The following is a 14,623-nucleotide window of genomic DNA, read 5'->3' as shown; positions in this document are numbered from 1 at the left end:
TGGATGCAGTTTATTATACCTTACACAGTGAAGAATGTATAAACAAGTAGATATATTATAAAAATGAAAGGACTACTTTTTGTAAAGATAAGCACTTACTAAAAATAAGCCACTTTATTTTTTAGCATTTGGGCTTTTATAAAGGTATCTTTGCTGAAAAATTCTCTTACTGTCTGTGGCTCATTCGGATGCCACATTGTAATTTTTAGCAAGCCATTGTAATGCTTTGAAATGAGAATATGGCTTTGAAGTTCCAAGAATTTTTACAGTAGATTAACAGATATTCAGGGACAAAGGATTAGAGAAAATCTTTAGGGAATCTATTGCCAATCTAAGTCCATTTATTACCATTTCCCTTAGAAAGGTTAATAATAACTTTAATAGCAGATAATTTATAAAATGATAAAGCCAAAAAATTTGATTTACAATATTTCAATCAATGTATAACTAATGCAGCTAAATAGGACTTCTCTTTGACTTCATTATGAAAGCAGTATTTGCCATCTCAGTTTTTAGTACAGTTTAGTACAGTTAGCAGTTTTTGAAGAAATTAACTAATTAACTCAGTAAATTAGCAATTACATGAAATTATTATAATTTTTTTTTTCTGATCACCTCTAGCTTGGAGAAATTATTGTAATCTTAAATGTATTTGCATTGTACTCACTAAATGAAACTTTTGAAAAATATTTGGAGAATATACCTTCTGGAACTTCTAATGTTTTAGAAATTTAACTTATTAGATAATTGTCACTTTTACTCATTTATAGCTTAAAATACCATCTTTCTTTGAGATTTTCTAGCTGCTTTTCTAGTAGGATAATACCAGATCTGCTCTGCATAAGCTCAAGGGGGAAAGTCTGCTTGATTCTTTTGCACAATGTTACATTTAGGAATGTTCTTTTAAATCATTTTTGTGTTTCAATAGGCTGAGATCAGTTCCATACAAGAAAACAAAGACAGACTAAGTGACAGTACTACAGGTAAGATAAGGAAGAATCTGTTTATTTTTGTTTTTGTTTTTTCTTTAACCAAACTTTATTTCATGTCCATTTAAAGAGTGCAAAGGTGAAGCTGGGGTACTGTGTAGAAAGGTAACGAGCCAACTGGGTGCGGTGGCTTGCACCTGTTTGGGAGGCTGAGACGGGTGAATCACAAGGCCAGGAGTTCGAGACCAGCCTGGCCAACATGGTGAAACCCCATCTCTACTAAAAATACAAAAATTAGCTGGGTGTGGTGGCAAGCACCTGTAATCCCAGCTACTTGGGAAGCTGAGGTTGGAGAATCACTTGAACCTGGGAAGTGGAGGTTGCTGTGAGCTGAGATCGCACCACTGCACTCTAGCTTGGGCAACAAAGCAAGACTCAAAAAAAAAAAAAAAAGTCATGAGCCATCACCCCTGCACAGAGCTGCAGCAGCACACAAGCTGACATGCTCTGTAATTCGGGTACCTTCACCTGCATTTTAAAGAGTCTCTGAATTTGAATTTTGAAAAATACATATTTATTTTTATTTGTCCCAAACTACTTGTTAGCAGTTTCTTCAATTATGAGTATAGGCAATAAGCCCCAGTGGTATTAGCATACCAGTGATTTTGTCACCGAGAGAATTCCTATCACATTACTGTTATTGAGGATTTCTTAAAATATCGACACTATTGCTACTAAAAACTATGGTAGTTATTAGACCTGCTGTTAGATCTTGTTATTGTTACCAAATAAGCTCTTAAGTTACTATAGCCTGTATGTTTTATCTCACACATTAAAAACATTATTTTCAGATGAGGTCCATAGGCTTCTACTGTCTGCTAACCGCACTCTTTGCAGCTGAGCAGCACATTATTTTAGGAGGGAGAACCCACCATGTCACCTCCATGACTGTCCCAATCTAACTTTTTTCTACACTGGATTTTAAGTAGGCACATGCAAAGACAAGAATGTTCCTGAAATATGTAATCATACTGTCTTTATGATCATAGGGTTAAATTCATTGTATCCCTTAAAGAGTGCCTCCTAAGAGTGCAATACAGTATCTTTAGAATCAGTTTAAAATAGAAGAGACCATTTCAAAGGTCCATTTTTGCTCCAGCATTCAGAGTCTTAATCTGTTGTGTATTTCATAGGTGTTCGGAGCCTTTAATATGCAGAACTTAGAAATATTTTTTATTCATGCATGTATTTATTTATTTTAGAGATGGTATCTTACTGAATTGCCCAGGCTGGTCTCAAACTCCTGAGCTCAAGCAATCCTCCCACGTTGGCCTCCCATAGTGCTGGGATTAAAGGCATGAGCCACCATACCCAACCCTAGAAATATTAAACTTTCTAATTCCTGGCAGAGATCAATGTCAACATAACTGAACAAATGTTACATTGGGTACTTTAAAAACCATTCACTGTATCTTAGAAGTAATTTTTATTTCTTAGAATTGCCTTTATGCTCCCATTTCCCTAGTTCATTCCACACTAACCAAACTTCACATCAAGGAAACTCAGAAAGCTATGATTTAGGCATCAGACATCAGGACATTGCCTTATGATCAGAAACAAGCATTTCTTCGAAGAAAGGTCATTTTGCATCCTTCCAAATTAAGATTAAAGTTTTCATCTTTGCATTAAATGGCTGTGAGAAAATTAAAAGCATAGCATTAAAAATTTAGATCAATGTTTCTCAAAGTATGATTTGTAAAGTCTTTACTAGCCTATAATAATTAAGGAGTTTGAGTAGGGTGTGGTGGCTAGCACCTGTAATCCCAGCACTTTGGGAGGCTAAGGTGGGCGGATGACATGAGATCAGGAGTTTGAGATCAGCCTAGCCAACATGGCAAAAACCCATCTCTACTAAAAATACAAAAATTAGCTATTTACATAAAATTATTGAGATTTTGTGTAATGGCTAATTATTGAGCGTGCCTGCAGTCCCAGCTACTTGGGAGGCTGACACAGGAGAATCACTTGAATCTGGGAGGCAGAGTTGCAGTAAGCCGAGATGGGGCCACTGCACTCCAGCTTGGGTGACAGAGCAAGACTCCATCTCAAAAAGTAATAATAATATCAAGGAGTTTGGACCAGAAATTCACACAATTACTTCAGTAAGCACATTGTTTTGTTCAGCTGACATATTTTTCATAGGACTTTCTAGATGAAGGAAGCAGTACATTGCACTGTGTTCTGGAGGAAGTTTGCTATCTCAGTGAGCACCTTGAATAGCACTCCTTAAGTTGTAATTCAGCATGATAATCAGTAGGATGTCAAAAAGTTGTGGTTTACCAACAGGGATTACTTTGGGATTCAGAGAAGAGAAGACAGTTTCATGCTAGGGTAGTCATTGAATGCCTTAAGGACTGGGCAAAGTTTGACATGGATGCCTAAGAATTCCCTGGCAGAGAGATTCTTCAGGCCAATCCTGTGGATTAAGAATGAAAGAATTAGCCATGCGTTGAGAATGTAGAGGGTGTGATGGGAACCATGAATCTGAGGAAAACAGAAATCTAGGAAAGTAGCAGTGTCATGAACCTGAAAAAGTAGACTGGAGCCAAATCATGGAGGCCTGAACCCAGATAAAGGAATTTGGAGATTATTTTTGGAGGGAAAACAATTAAAGCACTTGACCGAAACGAATGACCCAGTCGAAGTATGTCATAGGAAGACTGATCTGACGTTGTTGTGCAGGCTACAGTTTCACTGGGAAGAGGAGAGAGGCAGATTTTTTGGGAAGCTGTTTGCAGTTTCCAAGTAAGGTGATAAAATCTGAACTACAGTAATGGTGGTGGGGGGTAAGAAACCAGATTCCAGAGACATTTCTAAAATGATTCACAGAACTGAGACTTATGAGGCGCAGAGAAGAACCAAAAACAACCAAGATATGACACTTAAGCCAGTGAATAGGAAATATGTGACCAAATTCATCAGCTTTCAGAATTGCCTTGTATACACATGTATCTAGTATTGTGCTAACAATACCACAGTAAGGAAACCCAGAACATGAAAATTACAGTTCATCCATCCAGCTGGTAGGGCGTTTTATAGTTAGGACCAGGAAGAAGAACTGGATTTGGCTAGGAAGTGAATTTGTCTGAGGTTAGAGAAATAAGAGTTTAATTGTTTTACATTATTTTAAATTGCTTTCTTTTCCCCAAGGTGCCGATAGCTTATTGGATATAAGTTCCGAAGCTGACCAGCAAGATCTTCTCGCCCTATTGCAAGCAAAAGTTGCTTCCCTTACCTTACACAATAAGGAATTACAAGATAAATTACAGGTATATAAATAGATTGCTATCATGGACTATTCTGTAGAGTCAAGCTCTTGGTCTTTTCAGCAGTCAGATGTATTTTGTTTTAAATGTGTACAGTAGTTTATTTTTAAATATTAGCTTTAAGCATCTTACAGTTTCAGATTATTTCATGAGAGTTATTCATAACTCTTTCTGTAAATTATTCAACTGGTAAATTATATATGATTACACACATAGTATGATCAGTATGAAAATTATATGTTTAATAAAAAAATTTTGTAAATAAAACAAATTCATAGAAATAAAAATTCTATATAAAATATACTATATACATACAATGATACATATAATTTTATATATAAAATTTTATATTTGATTTTACATATACATGAAAATTTTATATTTTAAGGTGTGTGTGTGTGTGTGTGTATAATATTAGCCATTCATTTAGTAAAATCGATCACTTAACAGGTTTAAGAACTTGATAAGAAACAGCTGTACCAAAAAAAGGGGAAGAAATAGCTGTACTTTATATCCATTGCCCCTCTTGGCAAATAGAATGATATGAGAAATAAAGGAAAATGTTGAATTGGGGGCTTTGTAGAGAAAACAATTCTAGTGTTTTCAAAGTGACACAAATAATCTGTCCTAATAGAATGCAGAGCAAGCTTTGTGTCATTAGTCCCACTCTCGTGTCCTGTACCATCTTTTTTCATGGCATAAGAATATACATGCTAAGTGATCATGCTACTCTCCCGTACCAAAGTTGTGGATTTACTCCTCTCATTCTCGTTGATTGCTTAGCTAACCACACCTTTGGTATCATTTAATTCTTGCTTTTTTTCCTAGGCCAAATCACCCAAGGAGGCAGAAGCAGACCTCAGCTTTGACTCATACCATTCCACCCAAACTGACTTGGGCCCATCCCTGGGCAAACCTGACGAAACCGCTCCCTCAGACTCCAAATCATCTCCATCTGTCTTAATACATTCTTTTGGTAAATCCACTACTGACAGTGATGTCAGAATTCAGGAACTGCAAGAGAATTTGCAAGATTTACAGAGGAGATTAGAGAGCTCTGAAGCAGAGAGAAAACAGCTACAGGTCGAACTCCAATCTCGAAAGGCAGAACTGGTATGCTTAAACAACACTGAGATTTCAGAGAACAGCTCTGACCTCAGCCAGAAACTTAAAGAAACTCAGAGCAAATACGAGGAGGCTATGAAAGAAGTCCTTAATGTGCAGAAGCAGATGAAACTGGGTCTTGTCTCGTCTGAGAACATGGATAATTATTCACACCTCCACGAGCTGAGGGTCACCGAAGAGGAAATAAATGTGCTAAAGCAGGATCTGCAGAATGCATTAGAAGAAAGTGAAAGAAATAAAGAGAAAGTGAGAGAGTTAGAGGAAAGACTGGTAGAAAGGGAGAAAGATACCGTGATTAAGCCACCTGTGAAAGAATACGAGGAAATGAAAAGTTCATATTCCTCTGTTATTGAGAATATGAATAAGGAGAAAGCATTTTTGTTTGAGAAATACCAAGAGGCCCAAGAAGAAATCATGAAATTAAAAGACACACTAAAAAGTCAGATGACACAGGAAGCCAGTGATGAAGCTGAGGAAATGAAAGAAGCCATGCATAGGATGATAGATGAGCTCAATAAACAGGTGAGTGAGCTGTCACAGCTGTACAAAGAAGCCCAGGCCGAGCTGGAGGATTACAGGAAGAGGAAATCTCTAGAGGATGTCACAGCTGAATATATCCATAAAGCAGAGCATGAGAAACTGATGCAAGTGACAAACGTGTCCAGGACCAAAGCGGAAGATGCACTGTCCGAAATGAAGTCTCAGTATTCAAAAGTGTTGAATGAGTTGACCCAGCTCAAACAGCTGGTCGATGCACAGAAAGAGAACTCCATCTCTATCGCAGAACATTTGCAAGTGATAACCACGCTGCGGACTGCAGCAAAAGAGATGGAGGAAAAAATAAGCAGTCTTAAGGAACACCTTGCAAGCAAGGAAGTGGAAGTAGCAAAGCTGGAGAAACAACTCTTAGAAGAGAAAGCTGCCATGACTGACGCAATGGTATCCCGGTCTTCCTATGAAAAACTCCAGTCGTCCTTAGAGAGTGAAGTGAGTGCACTGGCATCAAAATTAAAGGAATCAGTGAAAGAGAAAGAGAAGGTACATTCAGAGGTTGCCCAGATTAGAAGTGAAGTCTCACAGGTGAAAAGAGAAAAGGAAAATATTCAGACTCTCCTGAAATCCAAAGAGCAAGAAGTAAATGAACTTCTGCAAAAATTCCAGCAAGCTCAGGAAGAACTTGCAGAAATGAAAAGATATTCTGAGAGCTCTTCAAAATTGGAGGAAGATAAAGACAAAAAGGTTGGTGAAACTGTTTTGCTGTTGGGTTTCTAGCAATAAGCCAGGCTCTTTGGCTTGTACTGTATTAAATACTTGTAGTGTTTGTTGGGACTAAACTGGAGTGAATGCTCAGAGACTCTGCACATGAACTTTATCTGTCTTCAAAGCCACATTAAAAGTAGTTGATTGGGTATTTATGTTTTAAAAACACATCCACTGGGCATGGTGGCTCACTCCTCTAATTCCAGTACTTTGGGAGGCCACAGTAGGACGATGGCTTGAGAACAGCCTCAGCAACATAGTGAGACCCCATCTGTACAAAAAATTTAAAAATTATCCAGGCCTGGTGGTGCATGCATATAGTCCCAGCCACTTGAGAGGCTAAGGCAGGAAGATCACTCAAGCCCAAGAAGTCAAGGCTGTCATGAGCCATATCAATGCCACTGTATTCCAGCCTAGGCAACAGAGTGAGACCCTGCCTCAAAAAATAATAAATAAGCAAACATAAATCTTCTGCCACTTCTCCTTATACTAAAGCATTTTCACATATGTGGTACATATTTGTCCTTTAAAAATCATTTTACAGAAGCTTTGCCAGTGTGGGGGATCAGAAGTGAACCTGCAAACTGAAAATTACTTGGGATCCACCTCAAACTTCAGGTCCTTTTTTAAGATTCAAAACAGGTTCCTTCATAATATAAAACTAAAATACTCCTAGACTGAATCCTGCTTCCCTAAGGCCTATGAGCTTCCCCTCAAGTCAGTGTAAAAGCTACCCTCGCTGGCCCTTCCTTTGACAGGTGTATAGGAGAGGACGGGGGAGGAATGTGGAGACGCGGCAATTAGAGATGGCGCTGGACACAATTAGAGATGGTGCTGGCCGTGCTGCTGGAGGAAGGAGGGAAGCAAAGGGGAAGTGGAGGAGGATGTTTCCACACCTCGGTTGGCTCTGCATCTCTAGTCCTCTGTCTCAGAGGTTCCAAATGCCATTCATTAGAATCTACTTATCTTTATTCTCTTGTAATGAGTGTTTCAAAAGAGCTCTAATAGCCAGGGGAACGGGGATTAGGGAGTAGTGGGGTACAATGGGAAGTTAGTTGTGTTTTCTTTAAAGGAAGATGTCCAGAGATACCAGGCTTCCTAGGCCTTATTCCTGATCACCCATGTCAGCAGTATTGCACAAAACATAGCCGTCTCCAAATAAACAATGCCTGAAATCGTAATTCTGATTTTTTTTCAATCATACCCCTTTTAAAAGTAGGAAACCAACATCATAGCTTTTGTTACCATCATGCACCAAAATACATGTAATTCAGGGGCCTTTATCTGAATGTAATAGATATAGTGGGCTTTGTTAGTTTGTCTGATTTTGTTTTCTGTTTCATTTTATGAGGTTTTTTATGTAAACGTATTAAAAGGGAATTGTTCCAAATTCTTAAGTCCCAGAGGCCAAAAGAGATGACTGTGTTCGAGGCTTAGAAATATTTGAAATTTTGCTTTGCAGACATGTTGCCGCCTGCTAATACCATTTTCCTTTGTCCCTAGATAAGTGAGATGTCGAAGGAAGTCACCAAATTGAAGGAGGCCCTGAACAGCCTCTCCCAGCTCTCCTACTCAACAAGCTCATCCAAAAGGCAGAGTCAGCAGCTGGAGGCACTGCAGCAGCAAGTCAAACAGCTCCAGAACCAGCTGGCGGTGAGTGGGCTTGTTTCTGCTGCCTGGTTTGGGGTGGAGGGCCAGGCAGATTCCATAGCTCAGCTACTAGGGCCAGTGGGCATGAACAGAAAGATTCCCAGCCCAAAAGAACGTATTTCAATGAGCAGTTGACTGATTTCTTCAGTGATGGCAAAAGAGGGAGCCACTGGTGGAATTCCCAGTCATTATCAGCGATGCCATGGGTTAGATACTCACTGGGAAGGAAAGAACCAACAGGACGGTGGGAGGAGGCTGCATGCTCACTCGTACCCTTTTTATCCCTTCTCCTTTTTCTGCAAGTCTTTCTCCATCTCTGGCAGTGGCAAGAGCTTTTTCTTGTTAGGGGCCAGGATCTCTAGTAGTTGCATCTCTACATATCTGAAGCTGCTTCGTGGTCCCTCTCCTTATTTCACCTGGAAAGTGCTCGCTTATCTAAACTTGTTTTCTGGGTCCATGTAACAAATCACCACAAATTTGGTTTAAAAGAGCATGAATATATTATTTTATAGTTACATGGAACAGAAGTCCAACATCACTTTCAGTCAACTTCAAGGTGTTGGCAGGGCTGGTTCTTCCTCGAGGCTGTAGGAGAAAATCAATTTCCTTGCCTTTCCAGCTTCCAGAGGCTGCCTGCGTTCCGTGGCCCATGGCCCCTTCCTCCATCTTCAGGACACATCACTCCAGCATCTGCTCAGGCTTCCCAAATTCTCCTTCAGCCTTTGACTTTCCTGCCTCCCTCTTATAAGGACCCATGTGATTACATCTAAAGCCCACATAGATAATCCACGATAATCTCCCTTTCCATCTCAAAACCCTTAATTTCATCTGCAAAATGCCTTTTGCCATGTAAAGTAACATTCACAGGTTCTGGGAATTAGGATGTGGACATCTTTCAAGAGCCATTATTTAGCTTACCACAAGGTTTGAGTTGACATGGGTACCTTAGGTTTTCCACCCGAAGTCCAGGGTTAGTCTGTCCTGGACTGTCTCTAGCTTCCATATACAAACAGAACATGGATTTGATGATTTCTTCAGTATAGATCTAACTAGTGAATTCAGGTTTCTGCACTCCTTACTCTGGCTGGCCACAAAGTTCAATGCTAGCTCGTTGGAAGAAACAGCTCTAGCAATGGTGGATACTCAGAGGAGGAGAAGCTGCTGCTTACTGTGTTCTGCAGGTCATTTTTCTGATAAAATGGTATTACAGACTTGTAGATAAAGTGCTGTTGGTTTACACAGCAATTCTTAAAATTATGCAACATGTGTTTGTTGAGCTCTTACTATGCATCAGTATTATACGTGGTGTTGATGATATAAAATGAGTAAGAATCACAGTTCCTGCCCTCATGGAGTTTATATAAGTTATCAACAAAGAGCTGCCCCGCATGCCATGGGCATACAAAGGAAATGTGTCTACCCAATCATGCTGAGTCATGAAAAGATTCCTACAGGAGTTATACTTATGCTGAGTCTTGAAGACCTGAGTAAGAATATGTTGTTACTCAGCAAGGACTGGCATGTGGCACTAGCTGGCTTTTGGGAACCTTGGTGAGAACCATTCCAGTGGAGTAGGGAGGATGGTAAAATCTGGACTGCAGTAGACTGGCTGCTAGAGAAGTGAGTAAGTAGATAGGTATCTGTGGGGCTAACCAGTCACAGCAGGGGTTGGGGAAAGCCTGAAGCAAGTTTGCTGGAAACATGGGAGGTGGTGATTAGGGCATGGGATGCTTTCAGTTGAGATTTCGGGAGTGGTAATGACAGAGGCAGGGCTACGACCATGAGAGGAGCTGCTGAACCGAAGAGGAGCATGTTTAATTAAAGCTGAAGTCAAGGAACTGAGAGGTCTAGATGTTAGATGGATCATTCACACTGATATCAAAGCCAACCAAATGATGACAGAAGAAGGGATGGAAAGGAAAACAGAGATCAGAAGATAAAATCATAAACAATTGAGTAGGGATTGCTGAAAGGTGGGAAGGGAATACCACAAAGAGAATAGGCAAATGTGCCTTCTTCTGGTGTTAACTTCAAAGGACGGGCTTCAAAGTGTCCCCTAATGACAGGAAAGACACCTCATATTCTGACACTGATAGGGGGAAAGGAAGAATGGGTATTATGGACTTTTGTACATTTTTTAAGTAATCCATATATAATGGTCTCAATTTTCATGGTGAAGTAGGAGGACAGGCTCTTAGAATGAGAAGAGTTTCAGAGCTAACACCCTTGAAACAGCCACAGAGAAGAACTGGAATAATAGCTCAACAAGGTGAAATAGAAGCATCAGCAGCTGTATTAAGGAACCACTGGAAATTAAGGCCACCCTGTTTGCCTGCTGGGTACACTGATAGCTCCCCAAGGATTATACAACGCTGGCCATACAGTGGGTAATCAATAATTCCCTTAAAAAGAATAGACTGTAAAAATTAAATTAGTACACATTTGATCATTATAGAAAAGCTGAAAAATACAGAAAACTCTTAACAAGTTCCTATAAAAATTTTCGATCATTCAACAGCTTTGAGATAATCACTATTTGCATTTGATATATTTCCTTACAGTGTTTACATTGAATGTAGCTGTATTTGCATAAATGAGTACATATATATACGTGTGTGTGTGTGTGTGTGTGCATTTTTTTTTTTTCTCGAGACAAGAGTTTTGCTCTGTGGCCCAGGCTGGAGTGCAGTGGCATGATCTTGGCTCACTGCAACTTCTGCCTCCCAGGTTCAAGTGATTCTCCTGCCTCAGCTTCCTGAGTAGCTGGGATTACAGGCACCCACTATTATGCCTGGCTAATTTTTGTATTTTTAGTAGAGACAGGGTTTCACTATGTTGGCCAGGCTGGTATCGAACTCCTGGCCTCCACTGATGTGCCCACCTCAGCCTCCCAAAGTGCATATATTTTTAAAAACAAACTTGGGATTAAAATAACTCCTTTTTATACAGTTTTTTCTAGAGTTGAAATATCAAGATTTTTTCCCTAAGATTATTGACAAGTATTCAGAAATACACAAGCCAGTAAGGCCACAACAATTTTAGAAGCTTCCAATGCTAGAAGCTTCCAACGCTAGCATAAAGTGGAGGTAACCACTTGGGTAGCATTTGACTGCAGCTCTCCCATAGTTTTTTGTTTTTGTTCTTTAAAGATCTCCTAAGTTCATTAATAATGTGAAATATTCTCTTTCTAGGAATGCAAGAAGCAACACCAGGAGGTCATATCAGTTTACAGAATGCATCTTCTGTATGCTGTGCAGGTATGGTAATACCCCTTGAAGTATCTGGACATCCTAAAGAAATACGGCAGCAGATGTTGACAGAACTCTCATCATTAGACTAGTTGAATGAACAAGAATTAGAGGAGAATCCTTTTCAATAGGAAGCTTGAATATGCCTTTTGTATTGCTTTGGATTCTGTGTCAGGAGCCTCGTGCCCTGTTTACTAGGAGCAGCCCCATCTTTTAAGGCAGGGCCTAACTCTGTCACCCAGGCTGGAGTGTAGTGACATAATCTCGCCTCACTGCAGCCTCGAGGTACCGGCTCAAGTGATCTTCCCACCTTAGCCTTCCAAGTAGGCAGGATTACAGGTGCCCACCACCATACCTGGCTAATTTTTGTATTTGTTTTGTAGAGACGGGGCTTTGCCATGCTGCCCAGGCTGGTCTCAAACTCCTGAGACCAAGCAATCCACCCATCTCAGCCTCCCAAAGTGCTGAGATTACAGGCATGAGCCACTACACCCAGCTCTCCCATCATTTATTGAGGAATGAGGGATGACATGGTCCTTCATTGGGAGGATGAGGGCTTTATTTTCCAGCAATGCTGATCTTCTCAGAGCTACCAGCGCTGCCTTAGCTCTATGATGCCTGCTGTTCTGGCTGCTGGACTCATATTTGCAACTGAGACACCTTTGCTGAAGGTTTTGGTAGACACTGCCACCTTATCTTACAGCTGGATAAGGGAAGGGCCCTTTCTTTGACTCAGTTCCTCATAGAAATGTGGGAAATGATAGGGCTGGCATTCCTGTGAAAGATGGGTAAATTAGCTCAGAGCTTCATCGCACTCAGCCATCTCATTCCCCAGAGAAGGAAGTTCCATGGCTTAATTTAGGCTCTAATGTGTATCTTATGTTTGAATATCCTAGGGCCAGATGGATGAAGATGTCCAGAAAGTACTGAAGCAAATCCTTACCATGTGTAAAAACCAGTCTCAAAAGAAGTAAAGTGGATTCCTTGGCAGGACACTGCCCCCTTGTCATCATCTTCGTGTTAGATCCAGAGTTGTTGGCAGCTGCTGCCATTGTTCTCATTGTATACACTGTGGCCTAGCGTAGCTTCTTCCCTTTCCAAAGGTTTTTGAGGACTTGTCCCAGGAGAAGACTGGCGCCTCCGAACTGCTTAGAGACTTCAGACCAGCAGAGGTGAAAGTCCCTGTCATCCCTTCAGATTCCAGAGCTGGAATCAGCCACACCCAGAAGTCTGGTCCTGATGCTGGCAGGGGGGCCCTCTCCTCCATACCTGACCAGCTGAGTGGCTTTGTCACCACCAAGTGATGTGCTGAGGCCTCCTGCAGTGAATGCTGCTTCCATTCCTGCACTCAGGCTGTGCCACTCAGCACAGGAGAGCTCTTTTTGCCTTTGGCTTTCAATTCCAAAACATGATTTAATTCCTAACTAAATTAGTATGGCACTAGGTTATGAAGTATCTGCTTAAAACTCTTTATCATGACATCCTGTGGATTTTAAAACTCTTAATTCCATGTTTTCTTCCCATCTGCCTTATATATCTCATCACCCTGCTTATCAATATTCATTTTGATGAGCACTATTAACTAAAATACGAACCTTAAAAACAAAAGCAAGTTGTCCTTAAAAGTTCTTTTTTTAAGTAAATTGTTGACACATTGCAAATTTTCTATGCAAACTTGCCTCCTGCTGTTATCCATGAAGCTCAGGAAATCCAAACATTTGTGTTTCAACAAGGGACAGTAAACTGTGTGTTTACAGCCAAAAAAAATGCCTCATAGTTCTTAACCTCAAGTTTTATAAAAGTGTTTTTTTCTCTGTAATATTTTTATTGGCTCATAAAGTTTTCATATCCAAACCCCTAAATAAGTGAAATTACAGATTATATTAACAAAATATTTTTTAGGTAGCCATGCTTGAGACTTTTTAAAAATATAACTTTTTCCTCAAAGTTTTCAGCTATAGCAAAAGGTAATTATGTATGCCAGACTTAATATAAGCTGCCACCAACATTCCTAGAACTTTCAGCCATTGGGTCTTCAGAATTGTAGTGCATTTCTGAATCTAGCAAATTCTCTTTTTACCCATTGGATGTTTTTGAATGTCTTGACTCTACCCGCGCCCATAAATGATCTCTGGAAGGACTGTTAGTACCAATCTGTTTTTCAACTTCAAAGCTAAAAACCCTGATATGGTAATATTATGGTGCATAGCAGAGGTCTTGAAAAAAAATTTCTGTTCACTTTCCTTTCAGCTTCAAAGTGTTTCTAACATGCTTGCAGCTTCCTTTGTGGCATTAGTCTTGTTGAGGGAGAGAGACAGAATCCAGGACTCTCCAAAGTATTTAACTGAAAGTAGGGCCTGCTCTGACAGGGCCCACATCCCACAGGGCTGCCTGGGCTTAGGGGGTGCTTGGCTGTACTGGATGATATGTTGATCTGTATTGGATGAAGACCAATGACAGCAAAGCAAAATTGGCTTTAAAGCTTGGTGTTACTTTTCTTAAGTTTAATTACAGTTAAGCAATTTCAAAAATGCTCCAAAGAAATGTGAAAGGACTTTTTGTCACCGCACTTCAGAAAATACAAAACAACCCCTTCTGCCCCCCTTCCCCCCAACACAGAAATGCTGCAGAGTATATAAAACTTGAGACATTTTTGTAGGATGCCTGACAAGGTGTAGCCTTTTATCTTGTTTCCGGATGCGTATTTATTACAAGTACTCTGGTTAAATATTGAAAAGTTATATGCTGTAGTTTAGTATTTTGTCTTTGTAATTTACAGAAGTTATTGCAGAAAATAAACTTGTTTCATTTTGCATTTCTGGTCTTGATTTTTGGTGTGTTCAGATGCATATCACACAGGCTTCTGAAGATCAGTTCAACAGCATTTCAGCATGACGGGTCTTCTAGCCTGCGCTGTGCCCAGCAGGTGCGAGGTGTCCACACTGCCTCACAGTCTCACATCATTTCCCTTTCCTAGCTCTTGGATTCACCCTGAGCTCTGCCCCAAGTATCAGCCACTTTGGGGCAACTGAATCACAGTCCTTTAATTCACAATTGCCTCTCATTTGATCTGGAATCTTTTTAA

General features: G+C 40.1%; 1 protein-coding gene across 3 annotated transcripts in view; it reads left to right on the top strand.

Moving 5' to 3' along the window:
* Positions 1–14,353, top strand: part of RAI14 (retinoic acid induced 14) — a 189,430-nt gene extending 175,077 nt beyond the window's left edge. For 2 of the 3 annotated variants that reach the window (XM_017548291.1, XM_017548294.2), the window contains 6 exons: positions 929–983; positions 4,140–4,258; positions 5,084–6,619; positions 8,144–8,293; positions 11,482–11,547; positions 12,435–14,353. In XM_017548291.1, the coding sequence (XP_017403780.1) occupies positions 929–983; positions 4,140–4,258; positions 5,084–6,619; positions 8,144–8,293; positions 11,482–11,547; positions 12,435–12,512 (2,004 nt within the window). In that variant the 3' untranslated portion in view covers positions 12,513–14,353. The remainder of the gene's footprint in view (positions 1–928; positions 984–4,139; positions 4,259–5,083; positions 6,620–8,143; positions 8,294–11,481; positions 11,548–12,434) is intronic. The other variant, XM_017548296.2, reaches the window with a different exon arrangement.
* Positions 14,354–14,623: the final 270 nt, after the last annotated feature.

Source organism: Cebus imitator, unplaced genomic scaffold (genome assembly GCF_001604975.1).
Source record: "Cebus imitator isolate Cc_AM_T3 unplaced genomic scaffold, Cebus_imitator-1.0 Scaffold205, whole genome shotgun sequence".
Taxonomy (NCBI): domain Eukaryota; kingdom Metazoa; phylum Chordata; class Mammalia; order Primates; family Cebidae; genus Cebus; species Cebus imitator.
This window is presented reverse-complemented; position numbering and strand designations above follow the sequence as displayed.